The 23,697-nt window shown below is 35.8% G+C and overlaps 1 protein-coding gene across 3 annotated transcripts in view; it reads right to left on the bottom strand.

The window, feature by feature from the left end:
- TRHDE (thyrotropin releasing hormone degrading enzyme) overlaps positions 1–23,697 on the bottom strand; it is a 409,604-nt gene that overhangs the window by 166,902 nt on the left and 219,005 nt on the right. For all 3 annotated transcript variants that reach the window (XM_070454203.1, XM_070454204.1, XM_070454205.1), the window contains exons 4-5: positions 21,392–21,546; positions 18,522–18,635 (exon numbers count right to left, since the gene is read on the bottom strand). In XM_070454203.1, coding sequence (XP_070310304.1) covers positions 18,522–18,635; positions 21,392–21,546 — 269 coding nt within the window. The remainder of the gene's footprint in view (positions 1–18,521; positions 18,636–21,391; positions 21,547–23,697) is intronic.

Here is a 23,697-nt window from a genome sequence, read left to right as displayed (position 1 = left end):
GGAATTATGGACTATATAATGATACTTCAACTTGACAACTGAACATATTTATTTATAAAAACCACCAACTGAAGATGTGATGTCCATTCTGAAGATCAAATAATACTCAACTCTTCAAATAATAATTGTTTGCTCCATTACATCACTCAAACATCTGATCAAAAATCACAGTGCAAAATGGAAACCTTAACAGAATGATTTATTTTAACCTTAGGTTTTAACATTTAGAAACAACAAATACATATTAGTCAATATCAAAATTTAGCAAATATAACTTGGCTTGCTGGAAATGACATTTTGTTAAATGGTATAAAGTAAACGATCATGTAATTATAAAAATGAAATCTAAGATAACTTTCAAAAAAGGAGATCCAACCAGTCCATCCTAAAGGAAGTCACTCCTGAATATTTGTTGGAAAGACAGATGCTGAATACCTTGCTCCAATACTCCAGTACTCCAAGATTGATGCTCCAATACTTTGGCCACCTGATGCGAAGAACTGATTCATTTGAAAAGACCCTGACACTGGGAAAGATTGAGGGCAGGAGAAGAAGGGGGTGACAGAGGATAAGATGGTTGGATGGCATCACTGACTTGATGGACATGAGTTTGAGCAAACTCCCGGAGTTGGTGATGGACAGGGAGCCCTGGCGTGCTGAAGTCCGTGGGGTCGCAAAGAGTCGGACACAACTGAGTGACTGAACTGAACTGAATTGAAACTATACTTATATATTTATATAATAATAATGATATATTACTTCATGCTTCTGGAAAAAAAGAAAAACAAGTCTTTGGTCAGTGGAACTGAAAAAAGGAGGGTTTAAATTGAGCAGTGTTGGGTCATTAGCAAAAAATTCATCTCTACATTTTTGGAGAGAATGATACTGTCTGATTGAGAAAGGGGGCATTAAAAGAGATTAAGATTTTAAACTTAGTTTATTTAATCTGGAATCAAGATTTCATCTGGAATCAAGAGTGCCAGGAGAAATATCCATAACCTCAGATATGCAGATGCCACCACCCTTATGACAGAAAGCGAAGAAGAACTGAAGAGCCTCTTGATGAAAATGAAAGAGGAGTGAAAAAGTTGGCTTAAAACTCAACATTCAGAAAACTAAGACCACGGCATCCAGTTCCATCATTTCATGGCAAATAGACAGGGAAACAAGGGAAACAGTGACAGACTTTATTTGGGGGGATTCCAAAATCACTGCAGATGATGACTGCAGCCATGAAATTATAAGACACTTGCTCCTTGGAAGAAAAGTTATGACCAACCTTGACAGCATATTAAAAAGCAGAGACATTACTTTGTCAGCAAAGTCCGTCTAGTCAAAGCTATGGTTTTTCCAGTAGTCATGTACAGATGTGAGATTTGGACTATAAAGAAAGCTGAGCACCAAAGAATTGATGCTTTTGAACTGTGATGTCGGAGAAGGCTCTTGAGAGTCCCTTGGACTGCAGGGAGATCAAACCAGTCAATCTTAAAGTAAATCAGTCCTAAATATTCACTGGAAGGACTGATGCTAAACCTGAAACTCCAATACTTTGGCCACCTGATGCAAAGAACTGACTCATTGGACAAGATCCTGATGCTGGGAAAAACTGAAGTCAGGAGGAGAAAGGGAAAACAGAGATGAGATGGTTGGATGGCATCACTGACTCCATGGACATGAGTCAGAGCAACCTCCGGGAGTTGGTGATGGACAGGGAGGCCTGGTGTGCTGCAGTTCATGGGGTCTCAAAGGGTCGGACACAACTGAGCAGATGAACTGAACTGAAAAGAGATTAAAAGAGAGAGAAGGAAAAGAAGGGAAAAAAAAATCCTAGCAAAAGACATTCACAAAGCTCAGAAGAGAGAATAACTTAAATTGAGGGGAAAAAAGGAAAATTCTAACAGGAGGCAAACGCAACTTAACAAAACTAGAAAGAGTTTCCAAGAGAGACGTGCTATTTTTTTAATAAAAGACCCATGTCACTATAAAATAAGAAATATTTTTACTTTGTCAGTCCCTGGCAAGGGCCCTCCCTCCTTCTCCTCCTTATCAATGACAAAAACAGCTACAGCAAAAATTACTACCAGCAATCAATTGCTAACTGTTTATGTGAGACTGTGAAAGTTTAAAAATAAAGCAAAAGAAATCCTGGGTCTTATGTGAAATAAAAGAACAAACAAAAGTTAGCCACAGTGAATGCAATAACAGTTTTATCTCATAGACTAGAAATGCTAAAAAATTTTGAGACAAAACACAGTAAAGTATAATTACTGATGGAAAGCTTAATGGAGGATGTAGAAGTGAATATTATCCTTGAAGTAACTTTAAAGCTGTGTGCATGTGTGTGTGTTTGTGTGCAGGGAAAAATATATTCAAGGTGTATAGTCAATAGTTTTTATTTTACTCAATATTTTAAGGACACTGTGACAGCCCATTCTACAACTTTTAAAATGCAGAACAATAGGTAAATGGAGAACTTTAAAATCTATTAACAAGAAGTTTATTGTTAGCAGTAACAATAAATCCTACCATTCTGATACAGACACTTCTTAGAGAGGTTACATGCATGCCTAAACTTAAGCAGTCCCAATAATACTGAATATATGTATCAATTTGTGCTGAGCTATTTTCAAAAATACATTGCGTTTGAATTTTTGGAGAACAGTGTAAAAGCCTTTTCAGAAAAGTAAAATGTGAACGAATGCACAGAGTTGAGAATAACACATGGAAAAGAAGGTCAATATTATTTTATTCATACATTCAGTTAAAAAATATGTTAAATTCCTACACAATGCCAGATACTGAACTGTGTTTGGGGAATAAATATATGACTAACATCTCATCCTCAACCTTAAAGAACTCAAGACCAGAAGAGAAAATACAAGAGAGAGATAAACAGCTAACTGCATTATAGTAAGATGGGTGTTATAAAACATGAAGTATGAAATGATAAATTAGTTCAGAAAAGGCTTCACAGAGGAGGTGACAGTAAAGTGGGCTATTGAAGGATGAAAGTCTACTCAGATGAATGGTGAAAGCAACTTAAAAGGGCAAATCCAGGCAGAGGAAACATGGGGGGAAAAAAGCCAGTCCGTTTGAATCTTAAGTTATCAGGTAGAAGGTTTGGTCTTAATAAATAGGCAGTAGCAGATATAGTGACATAATAAAAGCAGTGTCTCAGGAAAATTGACTTATCTGAGGTATACAGAGTGGCTGATATATGCAAAAATGAGAGGCAGGAATTGGTTATTGTACTAAGGGATATGTGATGATGTACTAGAGCAGGTGTTACTGAAGAACTTTTGAATCTGAGAGAGACTCTGAATGAATGATCAAGTGACACTGATGCCTTGATCCCTAGGGTTAAAGAGGAAGTCCTAGCAAACAACTACACGGAATGATTTGTTGGAGTTTTAAAAGATTTTAGATTGACAGAATTTTTTTAAAAGGTAGGGGGCATGCTACTGACAGAAATGGAGATTGGAGAAAGTGTGGTTTGGAGGGCAAGCTAAAAAGATCAGTTTCAGACATGCTGCAAGGAATGTGACAGTGAACTTTTAGAAAGCAATGTGCCACAGGCAACTCAAAGTAAAAGCCCAGGTCTAAGATACCGGGCAAGTCCTAGACAACTTTTGGCAATAAATAGGAATATGTATTAAAAAATGTAACTGAAGTCTCAGAAAGAAGCAACTCTTTTAAAAAATTTTTTCTTACAATACTAACATTTCATATACTGGTATTTAGTACTATATGTGGAGCAAATTATTAAGAATTCTTATCACAGACACACTTGAAAAATTAGTTCCTTGATATCCCCAAATCAAGGCTTCTGCCTGAACGTGTCAAGATCTGAATATGCCTGATCTAGTCATAGTCATGGTGATGGTGGAAAAAGAGAAAGTACAGTTGGAACGGAGGGCTGTTGGCAAGTTCCTTTGAAGAAAGGGTGACTAATTTTAGTGAAGAGCAATACCAGACAGACATTTTGACTCGTCATCAGAAGAGAAAGAAAAAACTAATCAAATAATCTGATTTGAAATCAAAGAAAGTCAGACATATCAAAATAGACAAAGAGATGAGAGCCAATTCAAGAAGTAGTGAGGTACTAACAGGCAAAAAAGAGTGGGAAAAAATTCTCCAGGCAGACATGGGTTACATCAGAACAATCACAGGGACTCAGTTTTATTTTTTAATTTAATCTTTATTAAAATAATTTTAATGTTTATTTTTTAAATGATTTGAAATGTTGTGTTAGTTTCTGCCATATACAAAGTGAGTTAGTTATGCATGATCTTTTTTAGGTTCTTCTCCTATATGTGTCATCACAGAGTATTGAGCAGTGTCCCTTGCACTATACGGTAGGTTCTTCCTAGTTATTTATTTTAAATGCACTGGTACGTATGCGTCAGTCCCAGTCTCCCATTTTATCCCCCCTTACCTCCTGGTAGCCATATGACTCTGTTCTGTGAATAAGTTTATTTGTACCATTTTTTAGATTTCACATATCTAGGAGGAGAGATCTGAAATAAATGGCTCTTTCAGTATTCCTGAGAGAAAAGATGGGAACACTGCTAGAAAGCTGATGACAGAGTCCTAGACTGGAAAAAAAAAATCTGCCATTCACCTAACTGTCTGACCACAAGCAAGGTACTCAGTCTTTTCAGACCTCAGCACACTCATTTGTAAACATGTGTGGTTGTGAAGACTGAGTAAGATAATTTGTTCTACAAATATTTGTTGAGCACCTGCTATATCCCATGTGGTATACCTGGTTCTGAGCATAAAAAGAAAGACATGAATCCAACTTCGGAGATTTTATACTAGTAGAATGATGAAGATGAAGACAAATATTAATAACACCTGCTATATAGACAAATAGAAATAGGTTCAGAATATGATGTGACCTCATAGGGAAGGCGTCATTTGTTCTGCCTGGAAGAAGGAAGGAAAGCTTCTGAACTAATAGTTTGAGTTGAATCTTTAAGGATGATTGGAGTTTTCTAGAATATAGTAGAAAAGGGCATTTTGGACAGAAAAAAAAAAAAAAACCCTGGTATATGGGAAAAGTCATGGAGATTTGAAACAGCCTGGCCTATTTGGGGGGCTCCAGAGTTCTCTCTGGCAGAAGGCAGGGAGTATAATGGGTAAATGAATAGTGATTAGTACATAGAGACAGACAATAACAAAATCAAGATCCTCAATGCCAGTTAGGAAACCAGAATTAAGAAGTGACATCATCAGACATATATTTAGAGAGATGACTATGAATACTGGAAAGTGGACTGGAGAGAGGTGCAACTCGAAACAAACCAGGACAATATTGCACAATCACACACAAACAGCACGAGGTACGGGCTTTATCTCTGTGATCACAAAGTAGCTACAATTTAGCTCCATTTTGTGATGACCAATGATGAACAAACATGGTATTTACTTTCAAATTCCAGAATGTATGAATCAAATACAAATTTAGACATAAATATAGACATAGGCATAGATATTTAGATATGTATGTAGACACACATATAGATAAGCAAATAGATACAAGTATTTCCTTTTTCAGTGTTTTCATTTGTTTATTTAAAGCAATGTTTTATTCCAGGTTTAATGTTGACAATATCCTCTTGAACATAGATAAAGGTACTTTTTTAATCCATAGTGTCAAATGAACAAGAATATCTGACAAAAATCATTTGAACAATACAATCTAATTCCATTTGTTTTTACTAAGGGTTTTGTATACGCAACCTTCATGTGTTAAGGCTGGAGAAACAAATGCATTTGGGACACAATTCCTAGCTCCAAGCAACTCCCTTTATGATGGGGAAAAATAGATACACGTACAACACATCAGTGCTATTTGATGGGTAAAGGACTGGCAGCCAAGCAAAGTACTACGGGAGCAGAGAACAGAGTGAAAGTTTGGGTGAAAGTGATTTCAGTGTCTGTGAACATGCTGACTCAGTCACCACTGATCCATCACAAACAGAAGAAAGAAGCTATGTCATTCATAGTGTGTGTTTTTGGAAATCTATACTACCATAAGATAAACACTTTCAAGACTTTGTAGGTTGAACAAAATGCCACATGGGCCATTACTAATCCGAACCTCCTGCTTACACAAAACTAGAAAAAGGGATACACCTAGTAGTGCGGATTTTGGCTCTTCATTCTTGTTCTTCATGACTCACTCAAATCAGGACAAATATAAAGATAGGAATGTAATCAAAAATTCAAGTAAGAAAAACAAGCATATTGGAGGAAGATATTCATCAGGTTTTATTTATGTGATATTGTATCTCTGTGACTTTGCAATTAACATCTTTTGTAGACACATAACACAATGTCATATTTGTAAGCATCAGAAATTATTTGGATTTCAAGTGTCTTAAATATTAAAAGAATTTTATTCTATAAGTTTATATTTCAATATACTTTTATAAAGTTCTAAAATGTCCAAAATTTTTTTAAGATTTACTCAGTTTAAAGTTAGCTAGATATACTTGTGAAATATTATTCATTATTTAGCTGATTAAAATTAACATTTTGTAGGTATCTAAATTATACAATAAATGAAATAAAACTAAAGATGTAGTGAAAATAAGTGTTGTTTCTATATAATATTCTTTAAAAAATCAACATTTCAAAATCTCATGTTTAAATACACATGCCTAAGATGTTGATAAACATTTTTATGTGCAGGTTGTTAAAGCAGTCCACTTAAAGTCAAACTTACATAAACACACATACATTAAATAGGCATTAAGTAATAATTTTATAAATAATTACCATTAATACTTATAATGAAACAAGCACTGCACTGAAAATTTTACTTCCCTATTCATTCATATAACTTTTTACAGAAAGTTATACACACACAGAGTTATCTGAGGACATCTCTGTTGTTTAGTCGCTAAGTTGTGTCTGATTCCTTGCAACCCCATGGCTTTCCTGTCTTTCACTATCTCCTGGAGTATGCTCAAACTCATGTCCATTGAGTCAGTGATGCCATCCAAACATCTCACCCTCTGTCACCCCCTTCTCTTCCTGCCCTCAATCTTTCCCGGCATTATGGTCTTTTCTAGTGAGTAGGCTCTCCACATCAGGTGGCCAAAGCATACAATATTATTCTGTAATTTCACATAAGCCTTACAATAAGTAACCAAAATTGTCCTAATGTTCTTACTTCTTTTAACCATTAACCACATTTCATCCACTGCCAAGTGACAAACACTTTAAGATACCTTAGTCAATGCAGTAACTAAAAGAGCAATTATATCTGTACAAGACTATTTTGGATCACTTTCTAAGGCTCTCATAACCCCAAATAACCCCTTGCACATGTTTTTATGAACTGATATACTCCCAAACATGATTAACATAAAGAAAGTGCCTTAAACTGTGAGTCTCTTCAAAGACTCCACCCTTCAGTTGACATGTTTCGTTTGTAACATCCAGGCTGAATGTGTCATGTCCCATATTATCCAAGACATGACACAGTTAAGAGGAAATGCTAGGATGAAACACAAAATGGACTGCATTGTATTCAACCAAATTCTAAACCTTCTGCATACTTAGTCAAGAAGCTTTAAGATAGAGCAATATTGACATGACAGAAGTCATTTATATGTTTATTAATTATGATAATTGTGGGTCTTACAGAATAACCTTGAATGTGCTTCAAATAATGTCAATCACAGTAATAATTATGAACAGTTTGTCTAATTACATCACTCATTCTGATTCTAGCAGCCCCCCAAAAATCACTGTGAACAATCGCCATATGCCGCGGGCTTTTACATAAACCTCCTAAAATGTTCATATCATTTTAGCTTCCCTTTATTTTTTAGGATTTCTTGACTTTTTTTTCCTTCTGTTTTCTTTCAAACACTTACCCAACATAGTTTTACATGTTTTTTAATCTCAATATCCCTTTTATTTATAATTAAATGAATGAGTTCCTATATGATATAAACACTGTTACAATCTTTCATAAATTTTGATGTCTTTCATTTCATAAATTTTTGTTAACTTTTGACCAGACTTTTATTATTGATTACCTCTGATGCTATACTTTGGGTTAAATATTGAGAAATAATGGTGAAATAAACTTCCTTAACTGATGAAGTGTACTGTTTAGTGGGAGAGATTTAATTCTTGTCCTTTGTTAGTTCACATGAACTCATACTTACTCTTCTACATGTCACTTCAGGATCTTCTGCATAAAGAGGTAATGGCTTCTTCATATTTTCAATAATCATCTGTCTACTTTGGCAATAAGAATCTTTTCCTCTATCTCTATGCTTAATTGCTTTGAGAAGCTGATAAGACATTTCAATAAAATCAGATTTGCCAATCATTTTTGGTATTTCATGCATTTGTTTTACACATCAATCACAAGAAGTTGCTAATATTTTCAGGCACATTAAAAATAAGCTAAGAAGACCCTGTAATATTTGATTAATAAAATGTAATCCAGAGTATTTTGAAACACACACTGAGATTCAATTTCTATTTGCATCCTAATGGAAAGTTTCTGATATCAGTCAGGTCTGGAATCAGAAAACTTGGAAAATAAATAATCACCACCACTACAAAGAGAAGAACAGAAATCTTTATAAATTTTTTTAAGTACTCATCTTCTGAGCCAAGCTGTAAAGCTTAGGGAAGGAACAGAACTTAACTGAGCAGAAAGACACTCAAAATCTAAATAAAAATAAACAGCTACTGTACCTAGGTAAACCCGAGTAAGTGTTAGAGAATACCTGATCCATGTAATACAAAAATGATAATTGGTAGCTAAACGTTCTTCCTGCTCCATCATTTGGCTAATCCTCTGAGACTTACTTCATTAAATCTTATTTTCCAAACATATCCATGAATGTGAACAGTCTGACTGGGTGTATGGATCTGTGTTTGAGCTATTCCACAAACAAAGCAACTTCTGACAGAAGCATGCTTGTCAGTCAGTTCAGTCACTCAGTCGTGTCCAACTCTTTGTGACTCCATGGACCACAGCACGCCAGGCCTCCCTGTCCATCACCAATGCCCAGAGCTTGCTCAAACTCATGTCCATTAGGTCGGTGATGCCATCCAGCCATCTCATCCTCTGTCGTCCCCTTCTCCTCCCGCCTTCAATCCCTCCCAGCATCAGGGTCTTTCCCAATGAGTCAGTTCTTCGCATCAGGTGGTCAAAGTATTGGAGTTTCAGCTACAGCATCAGTCCTTCCAATAAATATTCAGGACTGATTTCCCTTAGGATTGACTGGTTGGATCTCCTAGCAGTCCAAGGGACTCTCAAGAGTCTTCTCCAACACCACAGTTTCAAAAGTATCAATTCTTTGATGCTCAGTTTTCTTCATAGTCCAACTCTCACATCCATACATGACTACTGGCAAAACCATAGCTTTGACTGGATGGACCTTTGTTGGCAAAGTAATGTCTCTGCTTTTTAATATGCCATCTAGGTTGGTCATAACTTTTCTTCCATGGTTGTCAACTAAGAGGTAAAAAAAATAAAATCCTAAATCTAATCACACCTTCTAACTGAAACCACCACACAAAAAATAAAATACAGTGCATAAGAAGCAGATATATAGCAGGTCTCTGTTAATAGAAAAATGAAGGTCTCATTTTCAGTACTTGATAATTCTCTGAATTAATTCATTAAACAGAATGAATGAAATATATAACAATGCAATGGGCAAACCTGTGGCAGCAATCCATCAAACTACTTTATGTAAAAGTAACATTAATAGCAAGCAGGAAAGGCATCACTGAACTATAAATGAAATCTGGAGAAGACAAAATAAAATGGTTAACAGAATAAATTGGACACAGGTGGATTTAAAGTAGGTTCTTCAAGAAAAGTAAGCATCCCCACATATCTTAATTTTTAAAGATCAACATGACAAAGATGACATTCCAATAATCATAAAGATTTTATTTCATTAGTCCCAGGGAAAGGTAAAAAGCTAAATATATAAATAGCTTCAAAAGAAGCTTACTTTGTGAATGGTAGATCCACAGAGGTTATTTAACTCAGTGTCAAAACACGCTCTACCCCAAAACGTCTTTTTGAATTCGTAGTTGAAGGGAGATGCCTGAGTGGTGGCCTGCATGGACATCTAACCATTACCACACTCTCAGACTCTTAAGAAAAATGACAGCAAAGATGTGTACTTTCAAGACACATAGCAGAAGGTCTTACTGTTTCACAGGGAATTAACATATGTAAAGTGCTTAATGGTACACAGTAAATATTACATGTCTTTATCTTTGCAAGGGTTTCTGGAGTAATTGAAGCAAAATCTCACCAGCCTCAAAATACTGCTTTTTGCTTTCTCTAGACAGGAAGGTCTCTTACATTTTTGACTCTTGGAAAATATCACTTGAACTACTTTCATTTATCACATCCTTGTCTAGTAACATTTGAACAATGTTAAAGTAACCTTGATGAAAAGAAAAAAAAAAAGTCCCATAAAGTGTTATGGACTGAAACAGTCACTCCTGGTTTAGAAATAAGCTGTGTTCTAATGTCTTTTAAAGCATATAGCTGCCTGGTTAAGGATGATTAATAATTATAAAATTAATGAATTATTCTTGATTGTCCTCTTGGTTCCCAGGTTTTCCTTTTTGGTTATTTTCATGTTACAGATTTTGCAAAGCAAATTCTTTGTAATATATCTGGGAAAATACTGAATAATATCAAGTGTTGGACAATTCATGTATCATAAGAGGATAAACTTTTTTTTTAAACCAAGTGTAGTAAAAGGACAGATTAAACTGGTTAATCTGCTACTGCAAGTCATAAATACTTATGAACAATGAGGTCTAACAGAACATTTCATTGTCTTGGTATAAATTTTTGACATCATCAATTTTCTGTTTATCAAGTGATGTCTGACCATTTTTAGCAAGTTGGAACATTTTGCTCACAAACTGCTCTTACCTGGTAATGAATGGATTAACTTTTCCTGCATTATCCCTAGATATGAAAAAGGAGAGCCTTGCATTATTGTTAGGCTCCAGGTTCAGCAAAAGTTTTCTTCTTAGGAAGTGTCTAATCCTGTCAATGTATTGATTGCTTTTGCAATTCCTAAGGAAAGGTAGAAAGAACTTGACACAGTGCAAACCTGCACATGGTCTCTGGAAGAAATATTTTATTCCAAAGGGAATGCTCATATATCTTTTATCTGTAAGTTTAAAATAAACAAAAACTGAAACACTTAGTGTCTTTCTGAACATAAATGGCTTTTTAAAAAATCATCCTTTAAGAACACACATGAAATTTCAATTTGCAGCTTTGTTTTAAATTTTTAAAATTCATGTAGTTAAAAAAAAGTGAGGTAACATAACTAAGAAAAATCTCTCTGATACATATTTGTATAGAAGTACATACGAATACTAATGAGTTATGCTTACTTTTTCTTCCCTTTCTAAAAGTATTTAAGAAAAGTTGATTTTTCATTTGAAGCAGTAAATAAAGCAGATTTACATTTTCTGAGACTCAACACACTTTGATAATAAGCTTTTCAAAAGTTTCCATTTCTCAAACTGTGAAGCCAATATCTTGATTGTTACATAAAATCTGTAAGTACAAACAAATGTATGAATGTATTATCAATAGTTCAGTTGTCATTTTACCCTCAAAAATATATTTTTGCCATAAAGTTTCTAAGTCAGTTAACATACATCAACAATTAATTAATGACTGGCCTTATTCACCCTTCATTCTAACTGACATTCTCAACAGGGCTACCAGCACACCAGTAAGGTCATTGGTAAAAAGCACAGAATTAGTCCTAATGAGAAAATGTTAACCCAATTAGTTATGTATTAGCTTTAGTGAGAATTCTTTTAATGTTAGTACAACAGATGCATTTCTTGTTTTCACTGTTCTTCTTTGCATGCTCAGTTATGTCCAACTCTTTGCAACCTCGTGGTCGGTAGCCCACCAGGCTCCTCTATCCATGGGACTCTCCAGGCAAGAATACCAGAGTGGCATGCCATTTCCTCCTCCAGGGTAGGTTCCCAACCCAGGGATCGAACCCACATCTCCTGTGTCTCCTGCATTGGCGGGCAGATTCTTCACCACTCAAGCCACTTGGGAAGGCCCACTATCCCTTAAGTCATCAGTAATTAGAAGCCAAGTCCCTGACTTGCTTCTTAACACTGACATCCTAGATTACCCTAATTTGTACATTCCGAGTGTAAGTCTCATTCTCAATGCATTAGGCCTATGCATCTCAGAATCCTCTTTCATTTACTCAGAATTCAGACTTGAATTCTACGAGAAACTTTTCTCTAAGACTGTTCTCTTTGCTAGCTCCTATTTCCTCTGTGGACTTTTTCTTTGTAAAAGAGTCAGACACGACTTAGTGACTAAACAACAACAAGCAAAAACTGTCCACCAAAGCTCCAAACTTCTCTGACCACTAAGGCTAAGGAGAAAGCAACCTCATTTTCCCAGAATAGAAGGTTACAGCTCCCCAGATTCCCTCAAATAAGAAAAAAAAATTTTTTTCTCTTCTTTAAAAAACAAAAGTCAATGTTTTCAACACAAAGAAAAATTACTTACAGAGGGATTGGGAGGGAAGAGTAAGGGGAAAGCACAAAAAAGAAGTCCATCTTGAAGACTGTGACCCCCAACTAGTCTTTCAATGTAAATGTCACTTTTTATGTTACTGAGAGGGATCAAAAATATCACAGACCCTTGGGACTAGCCAATAGAAGTCTTTAAACTTTTCACATTCAATATGTCAATCAATTAAGAATAAAATATCATTGACCAGTTGAAAACAATTGCATCATCTTCTAATTTACTGACATTAGGAGTAGATATTATATGTGGATTTTTTTATCACAATAGACAAAATACAACTGCATGGAAAATCTACATATATACACACATTTATTTGGTATTTGGTATTTATAAGATAAGATTCTAAAACAAATATTTAATTCCCAGATGGTCCATCTCTGACACCATAGCTCTCCTGGGCAAATATATTTTAATATTGATGAATCATAAGCAATAGTACCAACATACCAACTACTGTTGAAATGTATTTTAACTAACTTTGAAAGGGAGTGAAAGCATTTTTCTTTATAGACATTAAATCAAAGATGGACTTAAGACATGAAGAACTGAACAAGTAACATATTAACAAAAACAATTTCTCTCTAATTTTCTATTTCCCCCTCTCTGAATAGCAAAGTTTTTATTATTGTTTGGAATAATTAATCAGTATATCTTTACATTTAAGCTGGAAAAAATGAGCTCAATAAACTCTGTATCTATTTCAGTTCACCAATGATTTTCTCAACTTCTTTTTGAATAAAAATAAAATAATTTAAGAACTAAAGATAATTTTATTGCAATGCCTATTAAATTTAGCAGGCAATTTTTGTTGTACCACATACTGAGTCTAATGGAAGAATTCATTTTTACCATTTTAATCCTGCCCATGATAAAAACAATTGAGAACATTTATCAAGGTTTTGGGCAATATACTTTGAGATATCCTAAGTATTTAGCATAATTAAGTTTAGCTGCACAATTCTCTATTAATAGTTATCTTTCTGCCCAGGTATGTGCTCTCATAAAAATTTAAGAATTCCCAGTCCTTGGACTTTATCAGTGTCTAAAGTTACTGCTATGTGAAGCTCCTTAGCATCCCAAATTATTTAATAAAAGAGTATACACATGTTTAATAATTCTCATTATAGCAAGCACATTCTTACAAGGCTACATTCAGGAAACTACAGGACACACCTACCAAATAGATACAAATTATAGCGAAAACCTGTGCAATACGCACAGGGAATATGATTTTGCCTATATCAGCATCAGGTCTGCAAAATAAGGATTTCTTCATGGTATCATTTTACTATTTATCCTTTTCCTGTATTAAAACTCTTTTATCATAGACCTTTTTCAAATTAAAATGATAAAGAATTGTTGAACAGTAACTATGCTGCATGGATCCTTTATTTTCTCCCTTTGGATGAATCACAGTAAGATTTAATATCACTGCCATCAATAGCTTAATGCAAATTAATTCATCCAATAATATTGTCCTTAGTAACAAACTTTGATAGAATAGTCATCAAGTCGTCAAGTCGACTCACCCTATGAAATCTAACCCCACAAGATAATCTAAGTGACGCTGACACTTCTGTTTGATGAATAAAACATGATATAAAGCTTAAGTACCTAAAAAATAGTCCACATTGCCAATATAGATAAGCATTGATTTGGAGAGACTGAGTCTAGATACAAAGTTTTCAGAAAATTTTTTGTAACCTTTACACGTTGTTGTTCAGTTGTTAAGTCATGTTTGACTCTTTGCGACCCCTAGGACTTCAGCACCCCAGGCTTCCCTGTCCTTCACTATCTTCCTGAGCTTGCTCAAGCTCATGTCCATTGACTCGATGATACCACCCAACCACCTCATTCTCTGTCACCCCCTTCTGCTGCCATCAATCTTTCCCAGCATCAGGGTTTTTTCCAATGAGTGGCTCTTCACATCACATGGCCAAAGTACTGGAGCTTTAGCATCAGTCCTTCCAAAGAATATTCAGGGTTGATTTCCTTTAGGATTGACTGGTTTGATCTCCCTGCTGTTCAAGGGACTCTCAAGAGTCTTTTCCAGCACCACAGTCCGAGAGGATCAATTCTTCAGTCCTCAGCTTCCTTATGGTCCAACTCAATCTATAGCTAATTGCTATAAAATCTAGGGCATCAAAATAGCTTACTAAGGTTGGAAGTGTTAGGGTATTTTATACATAAAATCAATGCCCCTTTTAATGGAGCATTTATTATTTTCCAGGTCTATGATACCTACTCACATTTGTTCACACATTTCAAATAAATTGCAAGTCATTTTATATTCACAAAAATCATGTGTGCTTACTAAGACAATCATCCCATTTCTCAAATGATAAAGATGAGTCAGGAAGTGAAGTGCCTTTTTGGAATCTGAATTACTTCTTGTCAATCTATTCCCTGACCTTATATCACACTCCCTGTAAAGACCCATATCTGTAAAATGGTATACTTGATTAGTTTGTTGGGGAAAAAGATTTGATAGTAGTGTTTATTTCATGTAGTGTTCTGTGTGTAAAAAACTGATAATTTCTGTAGCAGAAACTGTCTATAAACACACACATATGCATATACACAACCTAAGAGGCCACGTAAGTATACTATCCTAAACCAGAACAAAAGCTTCCTTAACAATGCTGTGTAATTCTGGGCTTCTTTATTGCTATTCCGTAAAACATAGGCTGTCGTAGTAATCTCCCTAGCAAGTTGAAGTTGTATTTCAGTGTTTGAGTGTTGCTGTCTAAAAATAATAAAACCACAGTTTTTGAGATTAGAGGCAAAAGAGGTCAGCTTGCTTGCTTTACTTCTGAGACACGTCTGCCTTCGGACTTTTCTAATTTAGGCTAAGTTCTAGTGCAGACCGAGCCTCGCTCTCCTAGGCAAGCTCTTGTGCGTATCACAACAGTATGAGTTACTGCTGACACAACCATCACTCTTGTTCTTCCTAGTATTTCTTTCACTCTTTTGCTGATGCCATTATGAAAAATAGTGCTGACACAGCCTTAAAGTCACTTAATATCCTTTCTTATTTATGTGGCTGACTTGTCTTAAATTTTTGTTTGCAAAGAAGATATTAATGATCGTGGAGGAGTATTTGTTTAGAGTCTCTTCTTATAGGTTTTATAAATTTAATATACTGAAGTACTCTACAAACTAAATTTTAAAAACTACTAAAAAAGCAAAGCAGCCAATAATAGAAAGTATTTGTGATCTTTAGCATCTGAACATGAAGAGATATAATAATAAAGCTTGCTTTCACTATTGCCTAGTTAATTGTGTTGGAGTTTGTACTTTCATTTCTCAGTGTAATCCATCATTAATTCCCATTTTTTATTATAAAATACGGATTTATATCTTACTACACAAAGCATTTTTTATAAATGCTTTCAATACATGGTCTTTACTGTATTTAGGACAAAGTATCTGAAGTGTTACTTATACTCTATATTCATTTTCAATATTCTTATAAAACTGCTCTCCATTTATAATTTGATTGATAATGTAACGAAGGGATATAAAAAATATTTGAAAACAAAATTCAGTATGGGAACATTGAAACTTGGGGTAGACTGCAATGCTAACACCATCAAAAGCTGTAAATTTTCACCATGAGTATAATTCTGTTCATAGCTTTTCAATCTAAGATTTATTTTTATAATGCTGAATAGATTTTTGTCATAGATAGTTCAATGAACTCAAAAAAAATTCTTACCTATAGAGTAACATGTCATTTATAATACTAACATTTTAAACATTAAAACATAACAGAATTACCAATCAGTAATAACTCACAGCATAATGAAAATTAAATAAAAATTTTAAACAAATTTGGTTGAAAGTCAACTAGAAACCAAAATATATTTTTACAAATGTTTCAGTATCCTTAGTATTTCAGTTTTAAAACTGCATATTTGTTTTAAAAATACCTTTAATAATAAATATTGCATGCTATTGATGATTTTTCTTCAAAGTTCTTTAAAGGCATTTTTAAAATTTCAATGCTATAGTAAAATAGTTCAAATAAGATTTTTTAAATTGTATTATTTATACATATATACCTAGATATATAAGGCCAAGTAAAATTAACTCACACATTTGTGCAAATGAACCATGTTGCTTTTATAAAATATAAATAAAACTGGATAATTCAAACATATCAGTATGATATTACAATTGCAACATTTCTTCTGAGATATGTAAAGTCACTTTTTATACTCAGTAGGAGTATGGTAGAAAAGTTATATCATGACTTAAGGGACAATTTTATATTTCACCATATCACACTTGTAATAATGACAGATAATTAGATAATCACATATATTAGTAGTTTAAACATCAAAAACCGAGTGGTGTAAAACAAATTTATATTATCACTCAAGCTATAACACAGGTGAAATTTGAGCTTCTGGAAGTTGACAAATGTTAGTATTTTGCAGCTTTTACATAGTGCCACTTAAATTTAAAATGCAAGCTCCAGACTTCCCTGGCGGCTCAGGGGCAAAAAAATCTGACTGCCAACGCAGGAGACACAGGTTCAATCCCTGATCCGGGAGGATCCCAGGTGCCTCGGAGCAACTAGGCGCATGCGCCACAACCGCTGAAGCCCATGCACCCTAGCGTCTGCGCTCTGCACCAGGAGACGCCCTCACACCACAGCTAAAGAGTAGTCCCCACTTGCTGCAGCAGGGGAAAAGCCCCAAGCAGCAACTGAGACCCAGTACAGCCAAAAATATAATAAAATAAATTTTAAAAATAAATAAAATTCAAATTCCAAAACAACCTATATCCTGGGTTCTATTTAATAACATAGTCACTCATTAATGAGTATATAAAGCTTGTATAAAATGAAGTGAGGAGAAGTAAAGTCGCTCAGTCGTGTCCGACTCTTTGCAACCCCATGGACTATAGCCTACAAGGCTCCTCTGTCCATGGAATTTTCCAGGCAAGAGTACTGGAGTGGGTAGCCATTTCCTTCTCCGGGGATCTTCCCAACCCAGGGATCAAACCCAGGTCTCCCACATTGCAAGCAGACACTTTACCATCTGAGCCACCAGGAAAGCCCATAAAATGAAAAACTTATATTAAACAACATATAGAAATCATATCCTCCCTCCACTTTTTCTTCTAGGATGTTCAAGAATATCACTGCTTCTGGTACAATAAGCCCTACTTCAGATTCACACATACACGTTTGGATATAATGTGTGCCAACTCTTTATAAAATTAATGACCTCTTATTAAATGACTTCCCTGGTGGCTCAGACGGTAAAGCGTCTTGCTTACAATGCGGGAGACCTGGGTTCAATCCCTGGGTCGGGAAGATAATCTGGAGAAGGAAATGGCAACCCACTCCAGTATCCTTGCCTGGAAAGTCCCATGGACAGAGGAGCCTAGTGGGCTAACAGTTCATGGGGTCTCAAGAGTCAGACATGACTGAGCAACTTCACTATATTAAATCATTTAATCCTAAGGTAAAAACAATAATGTATCAAAGATTTTAGCTATGTTTTGAGTTCATCACACTGAAAATTAAGTTCTCATTTTCCTTCCTATATGTTGAAGTATCCTATACATGTTTAAAATATAACTTATCAATTGCTATTACCTTCTCAATTTATGGGATAGTTTATCTTTTTCATCAAGTATTGCAATCTAAAATATTTTTATTTAGAAAACGTAGTATTTTGAAATCAATGTACAACCAATCAGACTCTATTTAGTTCTAATAACTAAACAAGAATTCTTCTGGAATACTACCGTTTATATTCTGGGTTACATTTCCTTTGTTGGGTAGCTAATTTTTTTCATGCATCAGTTGGCATTTTCAAACACATCTCATGATAAGATAAGCCCAATATGACATGGAATCAAGCTTTCACTGAGAGTTCCAAGCAATTAAAGAGAATGCACTTACCATGTTCCAGCCAGGATAGAGGTAGTCTGTACCAACGAACTCAAAGTAGTGGGCAAAGCCTTCCTTCAGCCACACGTCTTCCCACCACACGGGGGTCACGAGGTCACCAAACCACTGCCATCAGAGATGAACAGGCGTCAGATACAATCACATCTAGCCAGAGTGACCTCATCTAGAATCAAGGGTGTTAAACTATGATGATCACAACTGGAATTCACTTTCCAACTGATTTTGTGATTTTAAAATAGGTTATAGCAAGACTATTAATTTGACTACTTGAGTGACACTAACTTTTTAATAAGTGCATTCAGGGAACAAAAATAAAATGATCAAGGAACAGAAAATGAATATTTAATCTGGAACACAAAGGACTCAGGAGAAGAAGAAAAAAAATGCTAACAGTTGTCTTCAAATATTTGAAGACCTAATATGTAGAAGAAGCTTGGGTTCTGTGTCCCTGCAGGAGACAAATCAGGACTAATGGATGGAAATTGGGGTTTGTCAACTGGCAGAGGTTGCTAAAAATGCAGGAGACCCTCTAACAGACTGAAATGGATGGAGATGGAAAGTACTGCCTCAAGAAGTCGTGAGCTCACCACGGAAGTCCTGAAGCAGCACCTTTCAGTGGCAGAGACAGTTCACAGACGTTGTCGGCTGATTGAAGGAACTAAAGGCTTTCAAGATGCTCCACCCCTGACTCTCCATGATTCTATGATAATGAGTGTTGGACCCCCAAAAAAAAACTTCTACGATCGCTTCGGGAAAAATAATGTAATTTTTAATTGGTGTTTTGATTAGATCATTATGCATTAGTCTGAAATCCTTGCTGAGTTCAGAAAAAGCTTAAAGGAATTCTTTTTTCATGGAAAAAAAACAAAACGAACAGAAAGCATTATATACCAGGAACTGTGCCACTTGGGATTTAATGATGAAAAGTCAGACAACGTCCCTTCTGAGGCAGCGACACTTTATTGTGGAGGAAGGGACAATGCGGTGAGATAGAAACTAAAGAATAAACAAGGAAACAATAGAATTTCAGGTCTTATTAAAACGTGATATGTATGGGGGAGGGGTCGCTTTAGATTGTAAAAGCAAAAAGGTTCTCTCTGAGCAGATGACATTTGAGCTCAGACTTTAATGATAAGAAGGAGCCATGTGAAAGCCTTAGGCAAAAGGATTTCAAGCATTTATAAGTAACTCTTAGTGTGAAGATTCTAAGTGGGAGTGAGTTATTTAAGAAACAGAAGGAAAAGGCAGTAGGCAAGTATCAGATCATAGTTCTACGGCTTTAAGAGCTAAACAGCTTGGTGGCAGAGCATTTCAATATTAATAATAAAGTATCTCTTACTCAAAAGGATCTCTAATCAAAATACAAATACAAGATAATTCTGAACATGATGACCACAAATTAAGTGATGTTTTAAGTATGCTTTTATTCTTGATCAGCAATAAGTGCTCCCCCTCTCTTAAATTGAAAGTCTATCTTAAAAACTGCAACAAGAAGTAGGTGAGGAGAGATGGTAATGTAGAAAACACTTTGGCACTGACAGTGGAAATTATCATGTGTTTCTCCCAGCTTCTGGTTCGTTTCCTCATAGGAAGTAGCTGAACATCACTAAGCTAGAACAAGAAAGTAGCTGAGAATCTGGAACAAATGAAATCCAGGTCTAGGAACAATGCTGATCAGTGTGCTCCTATTTCAAAAGAACTCTACATGTAACTTATGTCTAGGAATGTTCACAAAGGAATCAGTTTTTGCGTCAAAGAATTGTATGATTAGCTGGAAAGCACTTTTAGCACAATAGAGAAGCACTAGTTATCTCTACAACGGACCCGCTCAAGTCACTGAAGCAAGGAGCACATGCCCTAGCTGACCAGCGTGGCAGGTGCAAACACCACACAGGCTCACTGCAGAAGGCTGACATTTAGGCAAATAGTCTTGTGGCCTGGAACAATTTAGCATGAAGTCTGTGTTCATGTCTTAGCATTTACCTGTTCAGCTTCTTTCACTGACAACATTTTCTACCTCTCTTTAAGGTTTTCAAACTTTTTAAAAAGATTTTGGGTTGATAACAAATTGAAGTCTTGCGGTTTCACACTGAGATTTCTGGTGTTTTCACTTAAAAACTATCCACAGTTTCTGGTCACCAGGACAAGGACTGCTTTTTATTAAAGCACAGACGTTTATTTTCAGTTATTCTTTTCATTAGAATCAAGATTCAAATAGGCATTGTGAAATCTCTGTAATACCTTTCGCTCATTGTAGTAAAGTGCATGAAATTAACTTTATCTCAGCTTCACGACAAAGCTGGCTAATTTACATATGAATTTCTAAACATGCCAAGACAAAAAAATATCAATCATTTCAGAACAAAGAGTCTGTGGCTGACTTAGTGAAAGACTTCCTAAGTGTCTGTGTGATGGGAGAAGGGGAATAACAAATTGATTTCAGCAAAAGTAAATTTTGACATGTACACAGCACTCAGCTGCATCTTGTAGCAATGCAATAAATCATCGCCATCACTGCACTTACCATATATACACACCAATAATCACAAGAAAATAAAGCAAGGTTGACAAAGAATAGTGAGTGGATGGGGTCTCCAAAGAGGCTGCTGGGTAGCGATGCCATCTCACTCCTTAACTAAACTGAATGGCAGTTGCTTATTCAATACAACCTGTGCGCTTGCTTTCATTTTGCTGTCATTTGAGAAAAGCGACATATCTTCCAAAAAGAACTACACGATGCTCTACACCGAATCAAAACCTAATTGGGGGGATAATAACTGAACTCCTAATCTAAGTATCTGAAATCAGTTTACATTCTCCATAGTTTGCAATTATACTTACACCTGATCCTTTCTTCATACCTGGTGACATATCTCATGAACAATGACCATGGTGACATCCAGCAAATAAGAAATAGACGAAACACTGGGATCCAGCAGTATCCTTTGTTCCACAAAAATACTCAGTCCCCAGTTCTCCATAGCAGCGTATGGATGCTTAGGCACAGCTAAAAGATCTAGAAATAAAATAAAACAATTCCAAAGGCTTTAACAAACACATCAGATTCTAAATGCATATCCAACAAAAGTCCAGAAATTCTCATTAAAAAGAATACTTGCTCTTTCTTAGTAATTTTTTTTTCTAAATTAAACTACCTGCCATTTCTATGTGACAGCAGAAATATAGGCTATCACTGTAAACGCTGGCCATATCCATCCATCACAGTTCATTTTCAGACCCAGAGGTGGAGGAGGCGGGAAGGATCGACACCATTATTGATGGGCCTATCCTAATAAGTTGCAAAAAGTCAAGGAAACCAAATGCAGCAGGAACCTACAGAGTCAAGAGGCATTGTGCCTTCTAATGAAAATATATTCAGCTCAATGCAATGAATACTGTACTCTGGATTTTACCTCAATATTGTTCAAAAGAAAACAGCTCACAGCAGTTTAAAAATCTGACATGCATATTTCTAATTGCTTAATTTTAATGTATTTTTGAGTTCTGTTAAAAATAAAATGTTACATGTAAATATAGCTCATATAAAGAAAGTTATAATGGATGACGTAGTATCAAAAGGACTATTGAGGGAACCTCCAGATTTTGGTTCTGGTCCTGCCTCCATCATTAATTAAAGATATGACATCAATGAATCACTTAATTTCTCAAGACCACAATTCTCTCACCTACAAAATGAGGTTATTAGACATCATAATCTCTAAAATCCCTTCCAGCTCCAAAAATCTATGATTAGATGATTTTAAGATAGCTGCTTACTTTAAAAGGTGGTAAAGGTAATCTATTATCAACTTTTGGTTAAGGAGACACAGTAAGTTCATGCTTTGATGTACTCCCTCTGCTCCAAACACATAGCAATGATAAATAAAATATGAAAAGGAAAAGCTAAACATCATCTCCAGGCTGGAAAATAAACCTCTCCATGGACCAGAAATGGTACATAAATGCAAAGCAGTGATTACAAGTGAAGCCACAGGCCTGCTGAGGTCTGGCTCCAGGAGCAAGCAGTGGCATCTGGGAATTGGCTCCAATAGGATCTACCGGAATTAAAGGGATCTAAGCCAAGTTGATGGCTTGTTGCCAGCAGCTGAGATAGGGCAAGCAAGCTCAGGAGAAGGGCTGGAGATAGTTGGTGGTCAGTGCTTCTTGGGAAAGCCAGCAAGCGGCGATGTAAGGATTCAAACCCTGGCAAGTTGGCTCCACTTAACTGTATAAATCCTGGAGTAACACGCCAGGATGCTAAGCAAAAAAATGGTACAAGAATGTTGCTGCGGTACTGTTTGCAAAAGTGAAAGGAGAAACTACATGCCTTTCACCAAGATACTGGACAGAGAAACTGTGAAATAGTTCTAAAAAAGGAATACCATACAATAGTTGAAATAGTCTCACCACTAGATTCTAACACTACATGTATCAGCATGGATAATCAGAAAAACATAATGCTGAGGGAACAAATAAGGTGTAGAATGCCCTTTATCATACCCTACTTAAAAGCAAGCCGAATAGTACCATAGGTGGAAAATGGTTACTCACATACGCACACTCATGCTCGGACAAATAGTGGTGGTAAAATGCACACAGAATCACACACGTGCAGGAACAATAAACACCAAATTCTGAATTATGATTGCTTCAGGGAAGAAAGGAGAAGGAAGGAATGAGGGACAGTCTTTTATGTTTCTGGAGTCAATTTTGATTGTATGCAAATGGCGTAAGCAGAGGGGAGTTGTCTTACACCATCAATAAGCAATTCCAACAGAGTGACCCAGTGTTCAATTCAATTCTGATACTAGCTACCCAAAGACAGAATCAGATTCCACAGGATAAGGGTTCAGTCCTGAAGACTACACGCCACCCCCCCCCACTTCAGAAATCAGTCCCAAGCCTGGGTTGTTATCTTTGCTTCTGATCTATAGGTTAAAGACTGGAGGTTCCACCACCCCCTTCAAATCAGGATGCAACAGAAAGATTAGGTTGTTACCTGCACTTCTCACCAACTGGCTATAAATCAGAGATTCCCATAACTTCCTGCTTGGGTTTGATTAATTTGCTAAAGCAGCTCACAGAACTCAGAGACATTTAACTTCCAGATCACCAGTTTGTTATAAAGCTATCTAAGGAACAACCAGATGGAAGAGGCGTCTGAGCG

This window comes from Odocoileus virginianus, chromosome 24, assembly GCF_023699985.2.
Source record: "Odocoileus virginianus isolate 20LAN1187 ecotype Illinois chromosome 24, Ovbor_1.2, whole genome shotgun sequence".
In the NCBI taxonomy this organism is placed as follows: domain Eukaryota; kingdom Metazoa; phylum Chordata; class Mammalia; order Artiodactyla; family Cervidae; genus Odocoileus; species Odocoileus virginianus.
The sequence above is the reverse complement of the archived record's forward strand: the minus strand, read 5'-3'. Positions and strand labels throughout refer to the sequence as shown.